Source organism: Propithecus coquereli, unplaced genomic scaffold, assembly GCF_000956105.1.
Source record: "Propithecus coquereli isolate 6110/MARCELLA unplaced genomic scaffold, Pcoq_1.0 Scaffold73, whole genome shotgun sequence".
NCBI lineage: Eukaryota > Metazoa > Chordata > Mammalia > Primates > Indriidae > Propithecus > Propithecus coquereli.
In genome coordinates this window covers 3,916,469-3,930,751 of record NW_012153396.1, presented here as the reverse complement: position 1 = coordinate 3,930,751, position 14,283 = coordinate 3,916,469, and the positions used below count along the sequence as shown (strand labels likewise).

The 14,283-nt window shown below is 57.9% G+C and overlaps 1 protein-coding gene across 1 annotated transcript; it reads right to left on the bottom strand.

The window, feature by feature from the left end:
- Nucleotides 1-332: 332 nt before the first annotated feature.
- On the bottom strand, nucleotides 333-13,976 carry TRIM8 (tripartite motif containing 8). The gene is made up of 6 exons (XM_012661759.1): nucleotides 12,712-13,976; nucleotides 3,947-4,042; nucleotides 3,384-3,617; nucleotides 2,530-2,561; nucleotides 2,281-2,396; nucleotides 333-1,942 (listed from the first exon to the last, which is right to left on the bottom strand). Exons 1-6 carry the CDS (start codon nucleotides 13,279-13,281, stop codon nucleotides 1,335-1,337), a joined length of 1,656 nt encoding a protein of 551 aa, XP_012517213.1. The 5' UTR covers nucleotides 13,282-13,976; the 3' UTR covers nucleotides 333-1,334.
- Between the last annotated feature and the right edge of the window lie 307 nt (nucleotides 13,977-14,283).

The window sequence follows — 14,283 nt, the reverse complement described above, 5'->3', positions numbered from 1 at the left end:
AGGAGGTAAACTCGGCAAGACTCATAGAAAGGTGTTTCTCCTTTGTCTGTCCCAGCGAAGAGCACACTGGCAGAACCTCAAAGAGATGCCAGGGCCCAGGCAGCATGGGGCTGGGCGCTGGAGGCCCTCAGCAAATATTTGCAAATGAACTCAAGGCGGAGAGTGGATGTAGTCAGTGCCAGACCAGTTGACATTCACAGGCCTGGAACCGGAGGACCAGGAGGAACAGAGACAAGGAGGGCAGGGGCTTTTTTCCTTAGAGGGCCCTTCCTCACACCAGTGCCTGAAGACCCCGGGCCTCAGGATGCTGGGGTAAGAGCGAGGCAGGGAGCGGGACTGCGCCATCATGTTTATTAGAAGGTTGGATTTCAGTGTGTGCTCTAGACAGATTACAGAATAAATACCTGCGCCTTGAGAACAGGAAGTCCACGATTCATACAAAGTGCTCACTATAGGAAGTAGCTGTGTCAAAATCCAGGCAAGGACACAACTCAGCAGTCCCTCCTCCCTGCTGACCTCAACAAGGGCTGTGCTATTGTTTTTTATTTTATTATTTCATTTATTTCTCTTTATTATTATTAATATTATTATTATTTGCTTTTGCTGTGGTCACTATCATTGGCAAAGTTCCTTTTCCCCTTTCCTGGACATGGGGTTCCTGTCTTTAAAAGATTCCACTCTGAGGCTGAAGGTGCCAAAAGCTGCTTGAGAAGTGGCCTTGAACTCCGTCTGGGAAGATGGTGAGGAGAAGGAAGCAGGATAAATCATTCTTGGTTTAAAAAAATTAAAAAACAAAAACAAAAACAAAAGTCCCACAATCTACAGGTCATTCTTTACTTGACCAGTGATCAAACTGCCCAAAAGAAAAACGAGAGGATAAACAGGCCAGTGGGCACGGGCCTTCCTCCTGGGTGAGGTGAGAAGGGCTAGGCCCCCCCAGAGCTTTAGGGGAAGCTGAGGTGCCTTCCAGCCATGGGAACGTAGGGGAAGGAGTAGAAGAAAAAGGAGAGACAGAGGGAGAGAGAGAGAGAGAGAGAGAGAGAGAGAGAGAGAGCTCAGAGCCTTGAGACAGACACTTTCCCAACTCCAGGGCCACCTGCGGCCCCAGTCCAGGCCAGCTCCCACTGTCACCTCCGCGTCCAGGAGATTCATAATAATAAAAAAAAAAAAATCAAAAACAAAGCCAAAACCAAAACAAAATCCAAAAGGAAAAGATCTGGGGAAATGGAAGAAGAGGGAGGAGGAAGGTAGAAGGGCAGGTCTCTGGATGCATAATCCCCGAGCCACCGGGGGCTGGCAGGGAGGTTCCCCAGCGCCCCACCGCCCGCGTGGCGTTAGCTCGTCACGTAGTGCTTGGTGGACGGCTGCCCGTACACCCTGTAGAAATCCTGGTGGCCGGGCTGCTGGGAGGCGTCGAGCCAGTCTCTGACTGCCAGGCCAGGAAGGGACTGGGGGACGGAGGGTGTAGGCGGGAGCGGGTGTGAGTACTCCTGCGAGGGCACTGTCCAGGGAAAGTGGCCGGAGCGGGGGTAGGGCTGGTGGCCACCATGGTTGGCCACGGAAGAACAGTAGCAGTTGTCCACGGAACAGACGAGAATCTTGCGGCCACCATACTGGGGGAGCATGGGCTGCTGGGCGGCAGAGCCATTGGGATACTGCGACGGGGGGAACACAGGGCTTGAGTGCACTGGTTGGGCGCCGCCCGGCAGGGCCACCAAGTGCTGCGTGGAGCTGCAGGGCCCCAGGGGCTGCCCAGACTGGCCCTCGCCGCTGGCTGTGCCTGCCGCCCCATACTGGCCGCCCACAGGGCCCGATGATGTCTCTAGGAAACTGGCCTCAGGGAAGGCCGTTGAGTGCTTGCGCTTTTCCGCCCCAGAGCTGCTCACGCCACAAGGGTACAGGGGGACACTCTGCAGGAAGGGCACCGGCGTGCTGAAGGGGCCTGCGGAGAGTTTGGAGCAAAAGTCGCCAAAGCTCCCACCCCGAGCAACCCAGGCCTCCTCCTCCCTACATCTATAGAACCAAGCATGTTACATCTCAGGTAATGCCCACTCCTCCATTAGGAGGTAGAGACGTTATTATTCCCATTTTACAGCTGAAGAAACTGAGGCTTCGGGAGGTAACGTCGCTTGCCCAAAGTCCCACAGCTAGAAGTGGGAAAGCCAAGATGTAAGGAAAGCTCTACCTAACCAGGCTGTGCTGCTTCTCAGATGGAAGGCTCTGGCATTTACCCCTGCCCAAAGGGCTCTCTCTCCCTTCGATGGAAGACCTCACCCTCACCTTCTAGCATCTTCCGCAGCTGCTTCTCCTTCTTGGCCACCTCGTTCAGGAAGAGCTTGGAGTTCAGGTGGCCGATCTTAGGGGGAGAAAGGCTGCTGCCCGTGCAGGTCTGGGTCCTGGGGGCAGTGGACGGGGCATCTGCTGTGAGGAGGTATCACCGGTGAGCCCGCCCTACCTCCCCGCCGTGGGCCTGGCCCTCCCCACCCACCCCAGATGTGCTCCCCTGAGGGCTGGGGGCCATCTGCTCACCTGTCCATCAGGATTTTCACAGACTTGGTGTTCTATGGGAAGAGAAAAGGGACAGTCAGTAGAAAAAGCAGCACAGGGAGAGGGGAAGACAGAAGCTTCCCTCCCCCTCTCCCCAGGCAGTGCTGACCCTCTCATTCTGGCCAGAGTGTGGCCTCGGGTGGGGGTTGCCAGTTTTGGAAGACAAGAATAGCTAAGGTTTCCTGAGCACCTGCTGTGCAATCTACACTATTGTAAGTGCTTTCCATGCATCCACACAGAATCATTTCATCCACACAGCTTTCCTGGGAGGAGGGCTCCCCAGGCCTGTAACCTCTTAGCTGAAGTCTCTGGGGCCAGATGTGTTTTAGAATTTGGAATTTTTTGGATTTTGGAAGGAGAATATGGTGCCTGTACCATATAGTACATATCATCCCCAGCAAGGCACCACAGTCTAATACAGCAACATTTCGGCAGCAAAATGTTTGAATTTTCATACCAAGTCAGATAAATAAAGACCAAATTACCCAACATCAGTTCAGGTCAACTTCTGCTGTTAAGAAATGAGTTGCTGAAATTTTTTTCTGTTAATTTTCGGAGATTTTTAAAAGTTGGAATTGTGGACAAGGGCAGTGGACCTGTATTACCAGCTCTACTTTATAGGTAAGGAACAAGGCACAGGTTGCCTCTAGGACTTGCCCAAGGTCACGGAGCTTGTAAGAGCCTGCAGGTGTATTTGAACTCATGCAGACTGGCTCCAAAGACAAGGGCATCTGCACACACTGGTGGGGGAGATTGGGTGGGGGAGCAGAGAACTGCAGACCCCAATTTTGGATTTGTGCTCTGGGTCCCACCGTCCTGGTTGGGGCCCAGCCCACCTTCATGAAGCTGACATCCTCCGTCTTGTCAAAGAGCAGCTGCAGGGAGCCGAGCAGCTTCTTGGCCTCCTGCATGCGCTCCCCGAGGTGCAGCGCCTGCGCCGCGTTCTCGCTGCAGAACTTGGCCTGGGCCTTGTCCAGGACCTCCACCGTCTGTCGCAGGTCCTCGTCCAGTAGCTGGTGCAGCTTCTCATACTGCAGTCGAACTTCCTCCTTCAGCTGGCTCACTTTCTCCTGCAGGGACAGGGGCAAGAGTGGGCAGGCAGGTGAGCACTGGGGCCTCTGGCTCCCGCCCCTACTTGTGTCACATCCTATGAGACCCCAAGTGCCCAGGCTGCCACAGGCTCCTGAGGGAAAGGTCTGACCTGCCAGTTCCCCACTGGTAACACAGGGCACTGTGCCAGCCACCCCTGGCACCAGTGGGGGCTCATCCATGGACAGTTCATTCAATGACTGCAGAGGGATTCTGACACAGAGCCACACAGTAAATCTTTAGGAGGAAACTCGCCAGAGGGCCCGCACCAAGCTGCCCCTACCCATACCACGGGCATGGGCTCAGCTACCTCCACCAGGCGCTTGTCCGACTCGAGTTTATACAGCTGGTCCTCGATGTCCTGCTCTCGCTCCTCCAGCCGGTCCTGCTGCTTCATCAGCATCTTCTGTAGAGACAGTTGGGGGAGGGGGTATCAGAGGGGCTGAAGCTCCAATCCTTCTCAAGGATGGGTGAGCAGCAGCTTTCCCTCCATACAACAGACTCATCCTACAGATCCTTGGACCTAGCCCCTTCTGGCCCCCACGCAATCCCAGAGGGCTGCTGAGAGCTGTCTGGCCATCCTGTTCCCAGCAAGAGGAAGCCTGGAATAGCTCCCCACACACACTTACACCATGGGCTTTCTGAGGGCAGGGCTGGGCAAGCCTCTGTTCTACACACTTTTCCTGTATAGACTTAACCAATCAGCCCAGGAATGCTATGAGGTGAGTACTGTTATTACCCTCATTTCACAGAAGAGGAAACTGAGGCCTAGAGAGGTTAAGTAATTTGTCCAAAGCCACAAAGCTAGTAAATGGCAGAGCTGGGCTACAAACCCAGTGATCTGGCAGCAGGGTCTGTTCTGACCCAGGCCGTGCTGCCTCCCTCTGTGGAGCAGCCTCACATGCAGAGGGTCAAAGCACCTCCTGAGGCCACACAGGCCCTCCCAGCCCAGTCCAGAGATCTCGCCTTATACTTATATACAGTACGGCCTCTCTCCTCCCAGCCTCTCCATCCCTCTTGTCCTCCTCCCTCTCAGACATACCCCTTCAAACAGGATCTCTCCCCTGCTCAAGAACCCTCGATGACTCCCTCCTGTCAAATGCTTTAAAATGGCAATGAAGGCTCTTTTACACCCTGACTCTTTCGGCCAAGTGGGCTGGTGTCCTGTCCTCATCACTCTGCACATGTAAACACCCTGCACTCTGTGTATGGTTTTTCTGCAGCCCACAGAGACCCTCCCTCCCTTTGTCTATCCATCAAGGCCCAACTTAAGTCCCCTCTCCTCTAGGAAACTTTCCATGACTCCTGCTCTGAGTCTGCGCAGATCTCTCCCTGTCCTGGCCACAGGGTAGGGATGTCACATTCTGCCCTCCCTCTATAGCTGTGCTGTCCAATATGGTTGCCATTAGTCATGTTTGATCATTTAAATTTAAGTTAATTAAAAATAAATTTAACATCAGTTCCTCAGTTGCACCAGCCTTAACTCAAGTGCTCAATAGCTACACATAGCTAGTATCAGACACTACAACTCTGAAACATTACCATCATTGTAGAGGTTCTATTAGCACTATTTTAGAATCTTCGAATTTTCTCACAAACTGTAGTCTGATCTCCCTAAAAAACTCAAGGCCTCTTAAGAACAGGACTTTGCTGCTTTCTCTACCTCCCTTCAAAGCAAGGCCACACGAAGGCCTGAGCACCCACTAGACACATAATGTATTTACTGAATAAACCCATGGGTTCTACACACCAAGTCAGATTTGTAAAACAGCTCTGTGTAACCGCACACACTCACTCATAGTGAGTGTCCACTCAGCAAGGAATGGTTCTCCTTCTTCCTCTGTGGGGACCACAGAGTAACCCTTGAGTTTGATCCCATGACCCCCACTCTCAGCCACATCCAGCTGGCTTCTCAAATACAAGCTGCGACTAATCCTTTCCTTGCTCGCCCAACCCATCTTCCATATGGGGAAACCAAGGCACGCAAGAGACCTCAGCAAGACCGTTTTGTGTTGGTGGCTACCCTGGAAACAAAGAACCAGGACCCTGGGGACAGGAAGTGGGGGGGTAAGCCTCTTTCATGTAAGCTGGGGAAGCCTGGGGCACCCCCTTCCCTCACAACCGGACCTTTCAATGATCCAAGGCAGGAGCGCCAAGAACCAGACCCAGGAGTCCCTGCCCTGTCCCCAGCAGCACCTCACTCTTGCAGCAGGTCCCCCAGCCCAAGGATTAGAGCCTGACAATAAACACAGCTTGGGTGGGGGGCAGCAACAGAGGGCCCCACAGGATTGCCCACTCACAGGCACACAACTGCACCCACACCCACACCCACACACTCATACATCGCCACCTGAGCCCTGGGCCCACCTCATGCTCACTGTCGCACTGAGCTGGACATGTACTTGCACCCAGCCCCTCGCAGTGAAGGCTGGACCTCCTGGAGGCCCCAGACAGTGGGGAGAGGCCGGGCACAAAGGCAGGGTGATCAGGATACTCCTTCAGAAACACGAGGCCTGCTTATATCCCTGGGACAGCTGGCCCTCAAATTCTCGCCTGCTGGCTGTCCCATGCCCTCATTCAGGATGAGGGCCCCCCAGGTGTACCTCACAGTCCAGGCCACTCCTGCCAGCTCAGCACCTGGGACACCTGAAAGCCCAGGCCCACTCACCCCACACATCTCGCCAGGCGCTCCCTGCCCAACTGCTTCTCCGCGACCAGATCCATCTGTATGTATCAGGTTAGGGGCCTGCCTGGCCGAGTCCCACAGGAAGGGCAGGACAGAGACAGCCCCAGGTTCCCAGCCCACTCTCTCTCAGAGGACAGGAGTGGAGCTGTTCCATGCCTACCCTGAAGGAGTGGGGCTGGGGCCCCTTTGCCCCAACTCCCACTGAGACCCCCTCCCCAGGGCTGACGATCCCTCAGGGCAGAGCTGAGGGAGGCCCTTCCTGAGCAGCCTGGGTCACGGGGCTCAGCCCCTTCCCTCTTCTTCTAGGCTTTCCTCAGAGTCTGCCCTGGCAGCTTCTACCCTGCCGTGTGTTCCCTTACCACCGGGGCTCCAGGCCCTGGTTTCTGTCTGTCCTAGGGTCCCTCTCTTTGGGGGGGAGCCCAGCCCAGGCCTAGCAAAGGCAGTGGCCATAGGCCCTGGCGGGTGGACGGGTTCCATTTCCCTTCTCCCGCCTCAGAGGGCTCCTGTCTGGTGCAAGGGCTGGGGTGAGAGCAGGAAGGGGAAGGAAGCTGGCCAGGGGTGCCAGTGGGAGGGCTGGCAGAGGGGCCCATGCTGGCCGGCTCACCCTTGCAGGGCTGCTCTCCTTTGGGGCCAGGTCCTGCTACAGACAATGCCTAGGAGAAGCAGGGGTTGCTGCCATCTCAAGCACTGGGAAGTTGGGAGCAAAGAGGAAAGTACCCATCTGCTACCCCTTCATGACTGCCACCACTGTCCCGCCAAATGACCAGCCAGGCTGCCGCAATGCTGAGAGACAGGAGGAGGGGAAACAGGGCTTGGCCCACCCCACTGCAGACAGCCTCCTTTCCACCCCAACCCCCACCTGCCCCTGGGAATGGCTAAGAGCCGAGGCCCCGTTGCCCATCTGGGAAAAACCCACAGCTGAGGTAGGACCAAGTTTCCCAGCTTGATTCAAGCAAGGACTCTCAGTGCAGGGGCGAAGGGTGGGGGACACTTTACACACTGCCCTCAGCCCACAAGGGGTCACCTGGACTGTGGCAAACTTCAAGTGTGCAGAACAGAGCAGAGCGGGAACTAGAAGCGCTTGAGAGACCAGGCCTCTGGGGGCACATGGGATCCAAGCCCACTCGCCACCGCCCCTGCCCCTTAGGGCCTAAGGCCTTCCAGGTCAGCTCTGGGCTGGTGAGGGCTCCACGCCCATCCCTCCACACCCCGGGGCACCTGGGAACCATAAGCCCTGCATTCCCACCCTGGGAAAGCCTCATGTCCCCCTGGAGCCTGACTGGCCAGGCCCGTGAGGCCTGGGGATTCTGGGCCGTATAAAAGTTAATAAATAATAATAAAATCCTCAAGTCAACCTTGAACAGAAAACAAGGTCAGGAGGGAACAGGGCCCCAGGGTCTGGGGCTGTTCAGACCGGGCCAGGGCTGGCCGCATGGTCCCTGTGGTGGTGGCAGGGGCAGGGCTGGGGGGAAGGAAGAGGGGACTGGGAGGCTGGGACACCCCTTCCTGTGCAGGTCTCTGCCCAGGTGACTCTCGTGCCAGCCCCAGCTCTGGCTCCAGCCCCTCCTCAGAGCTGCCTCATGCTACTTCCTCCCCAGGGCCAAGCCCTCCCCTCAATCCCCACCCAAGCCTAGTCCTCCTCTCTCCACAGGCCCGCAGCACTGTCCCCTTCTCTCAGGAAAGCTTCTGCCTGCCCTAACCCCCTTCCATGCCTCAGCCCCTGCCTTGGGTTACCATGTGAACCCCCAGGCTGGGAAAACCGCAGACCCAGAGAGCAGGGGCTACAGGGCAGGAGCCAGGGCAAGGAGAGAGGCAGGCCTCGGATGAAGTCCGCGGCAGACCCCAGAGAGGGTTTCCCAGCTGCGGAGCGGAATTAGCTTTTGCCATGCAGAGAGCAGCGCTCTGGGGCAGCAGAACAAAGAGGCGAGAGAGAAAGCCCCCCTTTGTCTGGGTCTGAATGCCAGGCCAGCCAGGAAGGCAGGCTTTCCCAGAGCCAGGGACGAGGCCGGCCAGGCCCGCCTGCTCAGCCAGGACAGGGGCCCCAGCCAGGCTCCCTGTGCCCACCCAGACTGCCCCCAACACAGCAGCGCAGGACCCACTTGGACCCCTACCGCCAATACCTGCCACAGCCAACAAGCTCTCCCCAAGGTGAATCCCATCTTTCCCTCCCTTCCCCAACACCCCCACCAGGGGGGAAAGTCACATGCCCCCTAGCAGACGGCACAGCCACCACACCACGATCACCTGAGCAGGCAGGCACTCACACACCAGCAGAGTCACCTGGGCAGTCAACTTCAACTCACAGGTACACAGCAAGCGTGGCATGGGCCACCGTCACACTCTCACAAACACGCACATGCACGTCTTCCCGACCCAAAGCCACGCACAAGACAACTACAGAATTCAGTCAGTCCCATCGCACCTTCTGAGAGATCCCCACATGAGATACAAAAAATAAGTCACATTTGACACATACAACCCATTCGTGCTGGCTACACATGTGAGTGTTTGAGTGTGCGCACACACGCACACCTGCAGGCAGACAAGGATGTGCAGCCACCCAGAGCTGCAGGCAGCAGAGTAATCAATAGGGCATGCATGACAGGTGCCCGGCTGTGTCAGCGGATCCTGGGGTGGAGGCGGGTAGTCCGGCCTCTACCTGAGGCTCCTCTCAGGGCCCAGGGAGGAAGCCATGCCAGGCCCCCTTCCAGGAAGACACAGGCTGGTCTAGGAGGGGCAGCGACATGACCCTCATACCACACACACACACACACACACACGCACGCGCCTCTTCACCCCATCTAAGATCCCAAGAGCCTGGTCTACTGAGGGGAGGGGAGCAGTGGGGTCTGCATTGCCACAGTCAGGCTGTAGCCTCAGCCCCAGTGAGCCAGGACAGCCCTCACTGCTACAGCAGCCCACCCACACACAGACGCATGGGGCAGAGACCCAGGACTCCCTCCAGGGTCCCAGTGCACCCCTTCCAGCCACAGGCAATGTGAGCAGGGTACACTCCCCCCCAAGCAGCTGCAAACCCCAAACTGGCCCAGGCAGTGGGATCCCCTCCCCAGAGAAGACCTCTTCTCAACTCTGAACCTCTGAGAATGCCAGAAACAGGATCCTGGCAACATTTCCAGCCTTGGTCTGGGATCCTAGAGATGGATAACACAGAAATACAACTATGACTGCACAAACTCAAGCAGACCCCTGCACAGCCCCTCACACACATAACCAGGCCTCCTCTCGGCTCTTCTTTCCATGCTGAGGGAGGGCACGACATAAGGGTGCTCCCAGCTCCTACAGTCCCCTGTTGCTCAAGTGAACCCCTGAACCTGGGGGCTGAAAGGGGGTCTGATCTTCAGGGCTGCCAGGCTTGAGCCCACCTGGATGTCCCAATCTTGGCTGTCCCCTCAGCCCCATGGAAGAACACTTTTAGGGTCTAAGCACATCCCAGAGAGCAGTGTCTGGGGACCACCAGTGGGCATCCAGGCCTCAGGGCAATGTGGCTGACACATTGACTTCCCAAGGGCAGAGCAGGGCATCGACTGACAGTCCCCTTCTCGTCCCCCAGGCTGGATGCCAGCCCTGCTGGCCCTTTGCTGGGCCCCTGCTCTAGGCCATCACCCAAGTGCTCTGTGGGTGCTTGCAGGCATGTGAGGGTGGGGCCACCAGGGAGGGGTTAATCAGGGTTTCCTATTTCCATTTCCATGTCAGCAGCCCCACCCCCACCCTAGCCCCAGGCAGAAAAGGAAGCACGGAAGCAGAGCCTAGATTTTACTTAGATTTTAATTAAGGCCTGTGCCAGGTCTCTCCCACATCCTGGAAGATTCTGCTGCCTTCATCCAGGGCACCAGCAAAGGCCCTTTAATACAGACTCCCTCCAGCAGGGGCCAAGGGGCCAAGGAAAAGGCCCCTCCCCCTATATGGCCTACAGAGAGGAAAGTGTTCAGGTTCCCCGTGCCTCCCCCACCACACCAACACCCAGGGCAGGTGCGTGGGGCCCCTACTCCTCCACATTCAATAAGTCAAACTCACACTTCGGCGACACTGGGCTATTGAAGCAATTCCAACTGCAGTGCCCAGGGGCACCAGAAAAAATCTGGGGGCCTGCGGTGGGGGAGCCTGGAGGAGGATGAGACTCTGGCTGCCGCTGCAGGGCACAGATGCTGAACGCACAGAATTGCACATCTGGCTCTGATGCAACCCGCTACTTCTGAGCCTGCCCACACCAGGCACAAGAACACACACACACACACACACACACACACACACACACACACCATGGAACTGTTAACAAAGTTCAGTGCCTGCTTCCATCCGGTCCACATTTCTGGAGATCAGGGGCCTGCTGGTGGGAACCCCAGGGTATACTCTGCATACATGTGCCACCAGACATCCCCTCCCCCAACTACACAGGCAGGAGACAGGTGCATTTGAGGGCAAAGCAGACAGTCTCAAAGACACTCCAAAATACAGACACACACCTAAACACACCCTCCTACACCAAGTCAGGTGTGATATGTTTTATTCCCCACCCCAATTAAAGACATCCCCAGCACTGAGACCTGGCTAGGAGCAGCACCGTGGGTGTGGGCACACATCCCTCTATCATCAAGGTTGTTGTCCCCTCCTCTGTTCCTTTCTGCCACATCTCCTCCTTTCCCCTCCTCTCACTTTCCACTGCCAATCCCAGGACAGAGAACTGGACAGCCCTCCTTTCTCCTGCCTCTGCACTTTTCCCAGCCTCCTCCCCCAGCCCTTCCATCTTTATTAATAGCAGCAGCTTCCAACACTGGGGAAAGTGTGGGCTGTGCCTGCCCTGAGCTGGGGGTGGAGGACACAGGGGCTCATCCGTCATCCGCTTCCCAGACCTTTTCCAATAAGTGGGGAGGGGAGGCAGTGGCTCCTCTCTCCGTTCTCCATGCTTCCTTTAAGAAACCAGAGGCTTATCCTGGCACAAAAAAACCCAGGGTTAGCCCATCCAATTGGAAACTAATTATACAGCAAATTTTATTTGTTATCCTCGCCCTCAGCCTGTGGTGGTCCTCCTGCATTTTGTTGGTTGTATGTGTATGTTTTTTAATTGCTAAACAGTGACTCATTCTGACTGGTCCCCCACACAGGAAACAGCCCCATCTCCAATCTTGCCCTGCTCAGAGCTTCCTCATACCCAAGCTCCCCACTGGCCTCAACTAGCCTCCAGGGGCCTCCACCCATAAACACTCCCAGTCAGACCAAAGCCCAACCTCGCCCGCCCCCATGATATCACACCCAGGCCCCAAGCTGGGGCTTCTGAGACGGCTCAGCCGGTCTCCGGCCCACCCCTTCCTTCTGGTATGACTCAACCCTGAAAGCAAGGGGACTGGGGAAGGACCTAGGAAGAGCCCCTGCCCCCACTGAAGTGGATGGAAGCATTGCCTCAGTCCAGCTCTAAAACCAGGCCCAGAGGCCTGAGGGGGAAGGCGGGCTTGACATTGGCCGTGGCAGCAGGGTGTATACAATGGGAGGGGATGCGGTTCTGTAATCACCCAGCCGGCAGCCCAGGGGAGCCAGCTGCCTGAAACCAGATTTCAAGGCAGCTCAACCTTAAACCCACAGGATTCTTTTTCAGTCTTCCACTTCCCCTCCCCAAATGTGGGAGGGCTGTGAGAGAGGGCTCAGGGTGATGAAGACACATACTTTAAGGTTTGTTCATGCAGGCACCGTGCAACACACACAGGCACACAGCGCTTCTCAAACATGGAGAACAGGCTATCGGGAATAATCCCAATAGCTGAGACACAGTCCAGTGACTCCGCTGGCTGTCCAGACCTTGTCCAGATAGATACCCGGAGTTCTGCTCTCCCTCCGGAAGCTCCCCCCAACCCCCAATGTGTTTCCAATAGAGCTTAAAACTAATATGGCTGCTTTTGTTTACTTCCTCATTGGTATGCCAGCATCATGGATCATGTCAGCCACAGCAGCGGCACAGGACACTCATTACATAAACAGCAGCTGGAGAAGCAGGACCGGGGTCACTGCCTTGGTGACTTCCCGTAGGGCCTACAGAAACTACGCCGGGGGAGGGAGCTGCGCAAAACAGAAAAGCAACACCCAAACTCTACCCCTGGCAGTCCCACGCCCCAATTCTATAAAGAACTCGCAAGATGGACCCTGTGAGCGCAGGTGCGGGAATGTATCAAGCAGCGATCAGGACCCTTCTTCCCAGGACCTTGCCCCCAAACTTTCAGAGAAGAGTTTGGAAAGGGGCCACTGGCCTGATGTCACAAGTCAGCTTGTCGGGATGGGTGGTCCCCAGGCGAGAGGGAAGGAGAGAGACAGAGGGGGGGAGAGAGAGAGAGAGAGAGAGAGAGAAAGAGGGAAGGAGGGAGAGGGAGAGGAGTACTTGCCCGGATCTCATTCCTCCGAATCTCCACGTCGCACACCGAGTGTCCCTGATGCGCGCCGCTGTAGTAGCAGCAGTACTGGCACACGGCCACCTGCTCGGCCTCGCAGTGGTAGAGGCGGTAGGCGTTGTGCTGCGGGCAGCTCCAGGCCCGCACGTCGTCCGCCTCCACCAGGAGGTGCCCGCGGGCGGTGGAGGGCTGCTGCAGGTGCGTCTGCACGTGGGACTGGCAGCAGGGCGCCTCGCAGCGCAGGCAGACCTTCTGCGCGGGCAGCGGGGGGCCGCGGCGGCAGAACACGCAGTGCAGCGCCGCCGGCGGCTTCTCCACGTGCAAGGCGTTGAACTTCTCCACGATGTTGGTGAGCTTCAGGTTCTTCTCCAGGCCCGGCTTCTGGTTGTAGGCCTGGTTGCACTCCGGGCAGCGCACCAGGCCGCTGTCCTTGGCCCACGCCTCGCCGATGCAGCCCCGGCAGAAGTTGTGTTTGCAGGGCAGCTGCACCGGCTCCACGAAGACGTGCAAGCAGATGGGGCAGATGAGCTCCTCCTCGAAGCAGTTTTTCCAATTCTCCGCCATGGCGGCTACGGGCAGGGGGCCCGGGCAGGCCTCCCCAACTCCCCAGCACTGGGGGTCCGTCCGGAGCAGCTGTAGGCCCAGCGAGCCCCGAGCTCCGGCCCCAGCCGGCCCCGACAGTCGCTCAGTCAGCAGCACCTTCCGCGTGCCCGCCCCCCAGAGGAGGGAGCCTCGGTCCTCACGCCGCGCGCGCAGCCGGCTGCGTCTCCTCCTCCTCCCGAGCGCCTAGCGGGAGGCGGCGGACTTCGCCAGGGCCGCGGCCGGGGCACCAGCCCTGGAGGGGAGTGCCGGGGTCCAAATTCCATATAAGAGGCCGCCTCCCGGTCGGCGCGGCTAGGGCAGCGGCGGCCCGCGGCCAGCGCTCGGCCCCGCGGCTGACATTGGGGCGCGCCCCACGGCGGACAGAGCCTGGGAGCCGCACACTTCCTCTAGCGACCGCGGCTCCTTCCCGGCTCGTCGGCGCCGCGCCTCCCTCGCCTGGGCCGGGGGTCGAGGTCCAAGGGGCCGGGGAGGCGAGTGCGGCCGCGGCGAGGGTTGCTAGATCCGGACCGGGCGGAAGAGGCGAGCCGGCGGTCCCCTGGCTGGCTGGCGTTGGGGTGCGGGCTGCGGGGCGCAGGCGGGCCGGCTCCGGGGCGCTGCGTGCGCGCAGGGGCAGTCATTCAGATGAAATTCCAGTCCCCGGCCAGAGACACCAGCCCGCCTCTGCCTTCCTCCTCCCTTCACAAATAGAAACGGAAGGGGGAGGGAGAGAAGTGGAAAAAAAAGGCAACCAGCAAGGGAGGGAGGGAGAAGCCCCGGCGGTGCTCCGGCCTGACCCCCTCGTTGCTACTTCTGCGCTCCCCCGAGGCCCGGCGCCCCAGCCGCGGTGAGACCCCGCTTTCCGTCTCTGCGCTGGGCGGGCGCCTCGGCTCAGCCGAGGAAAACAAGGATTGATCAAACTAGAAAGGAATTTTTCTCAACTGCTAATGAACAGGAGGCTCGGCTCCCGGCCCTCCCCTCCCCCCG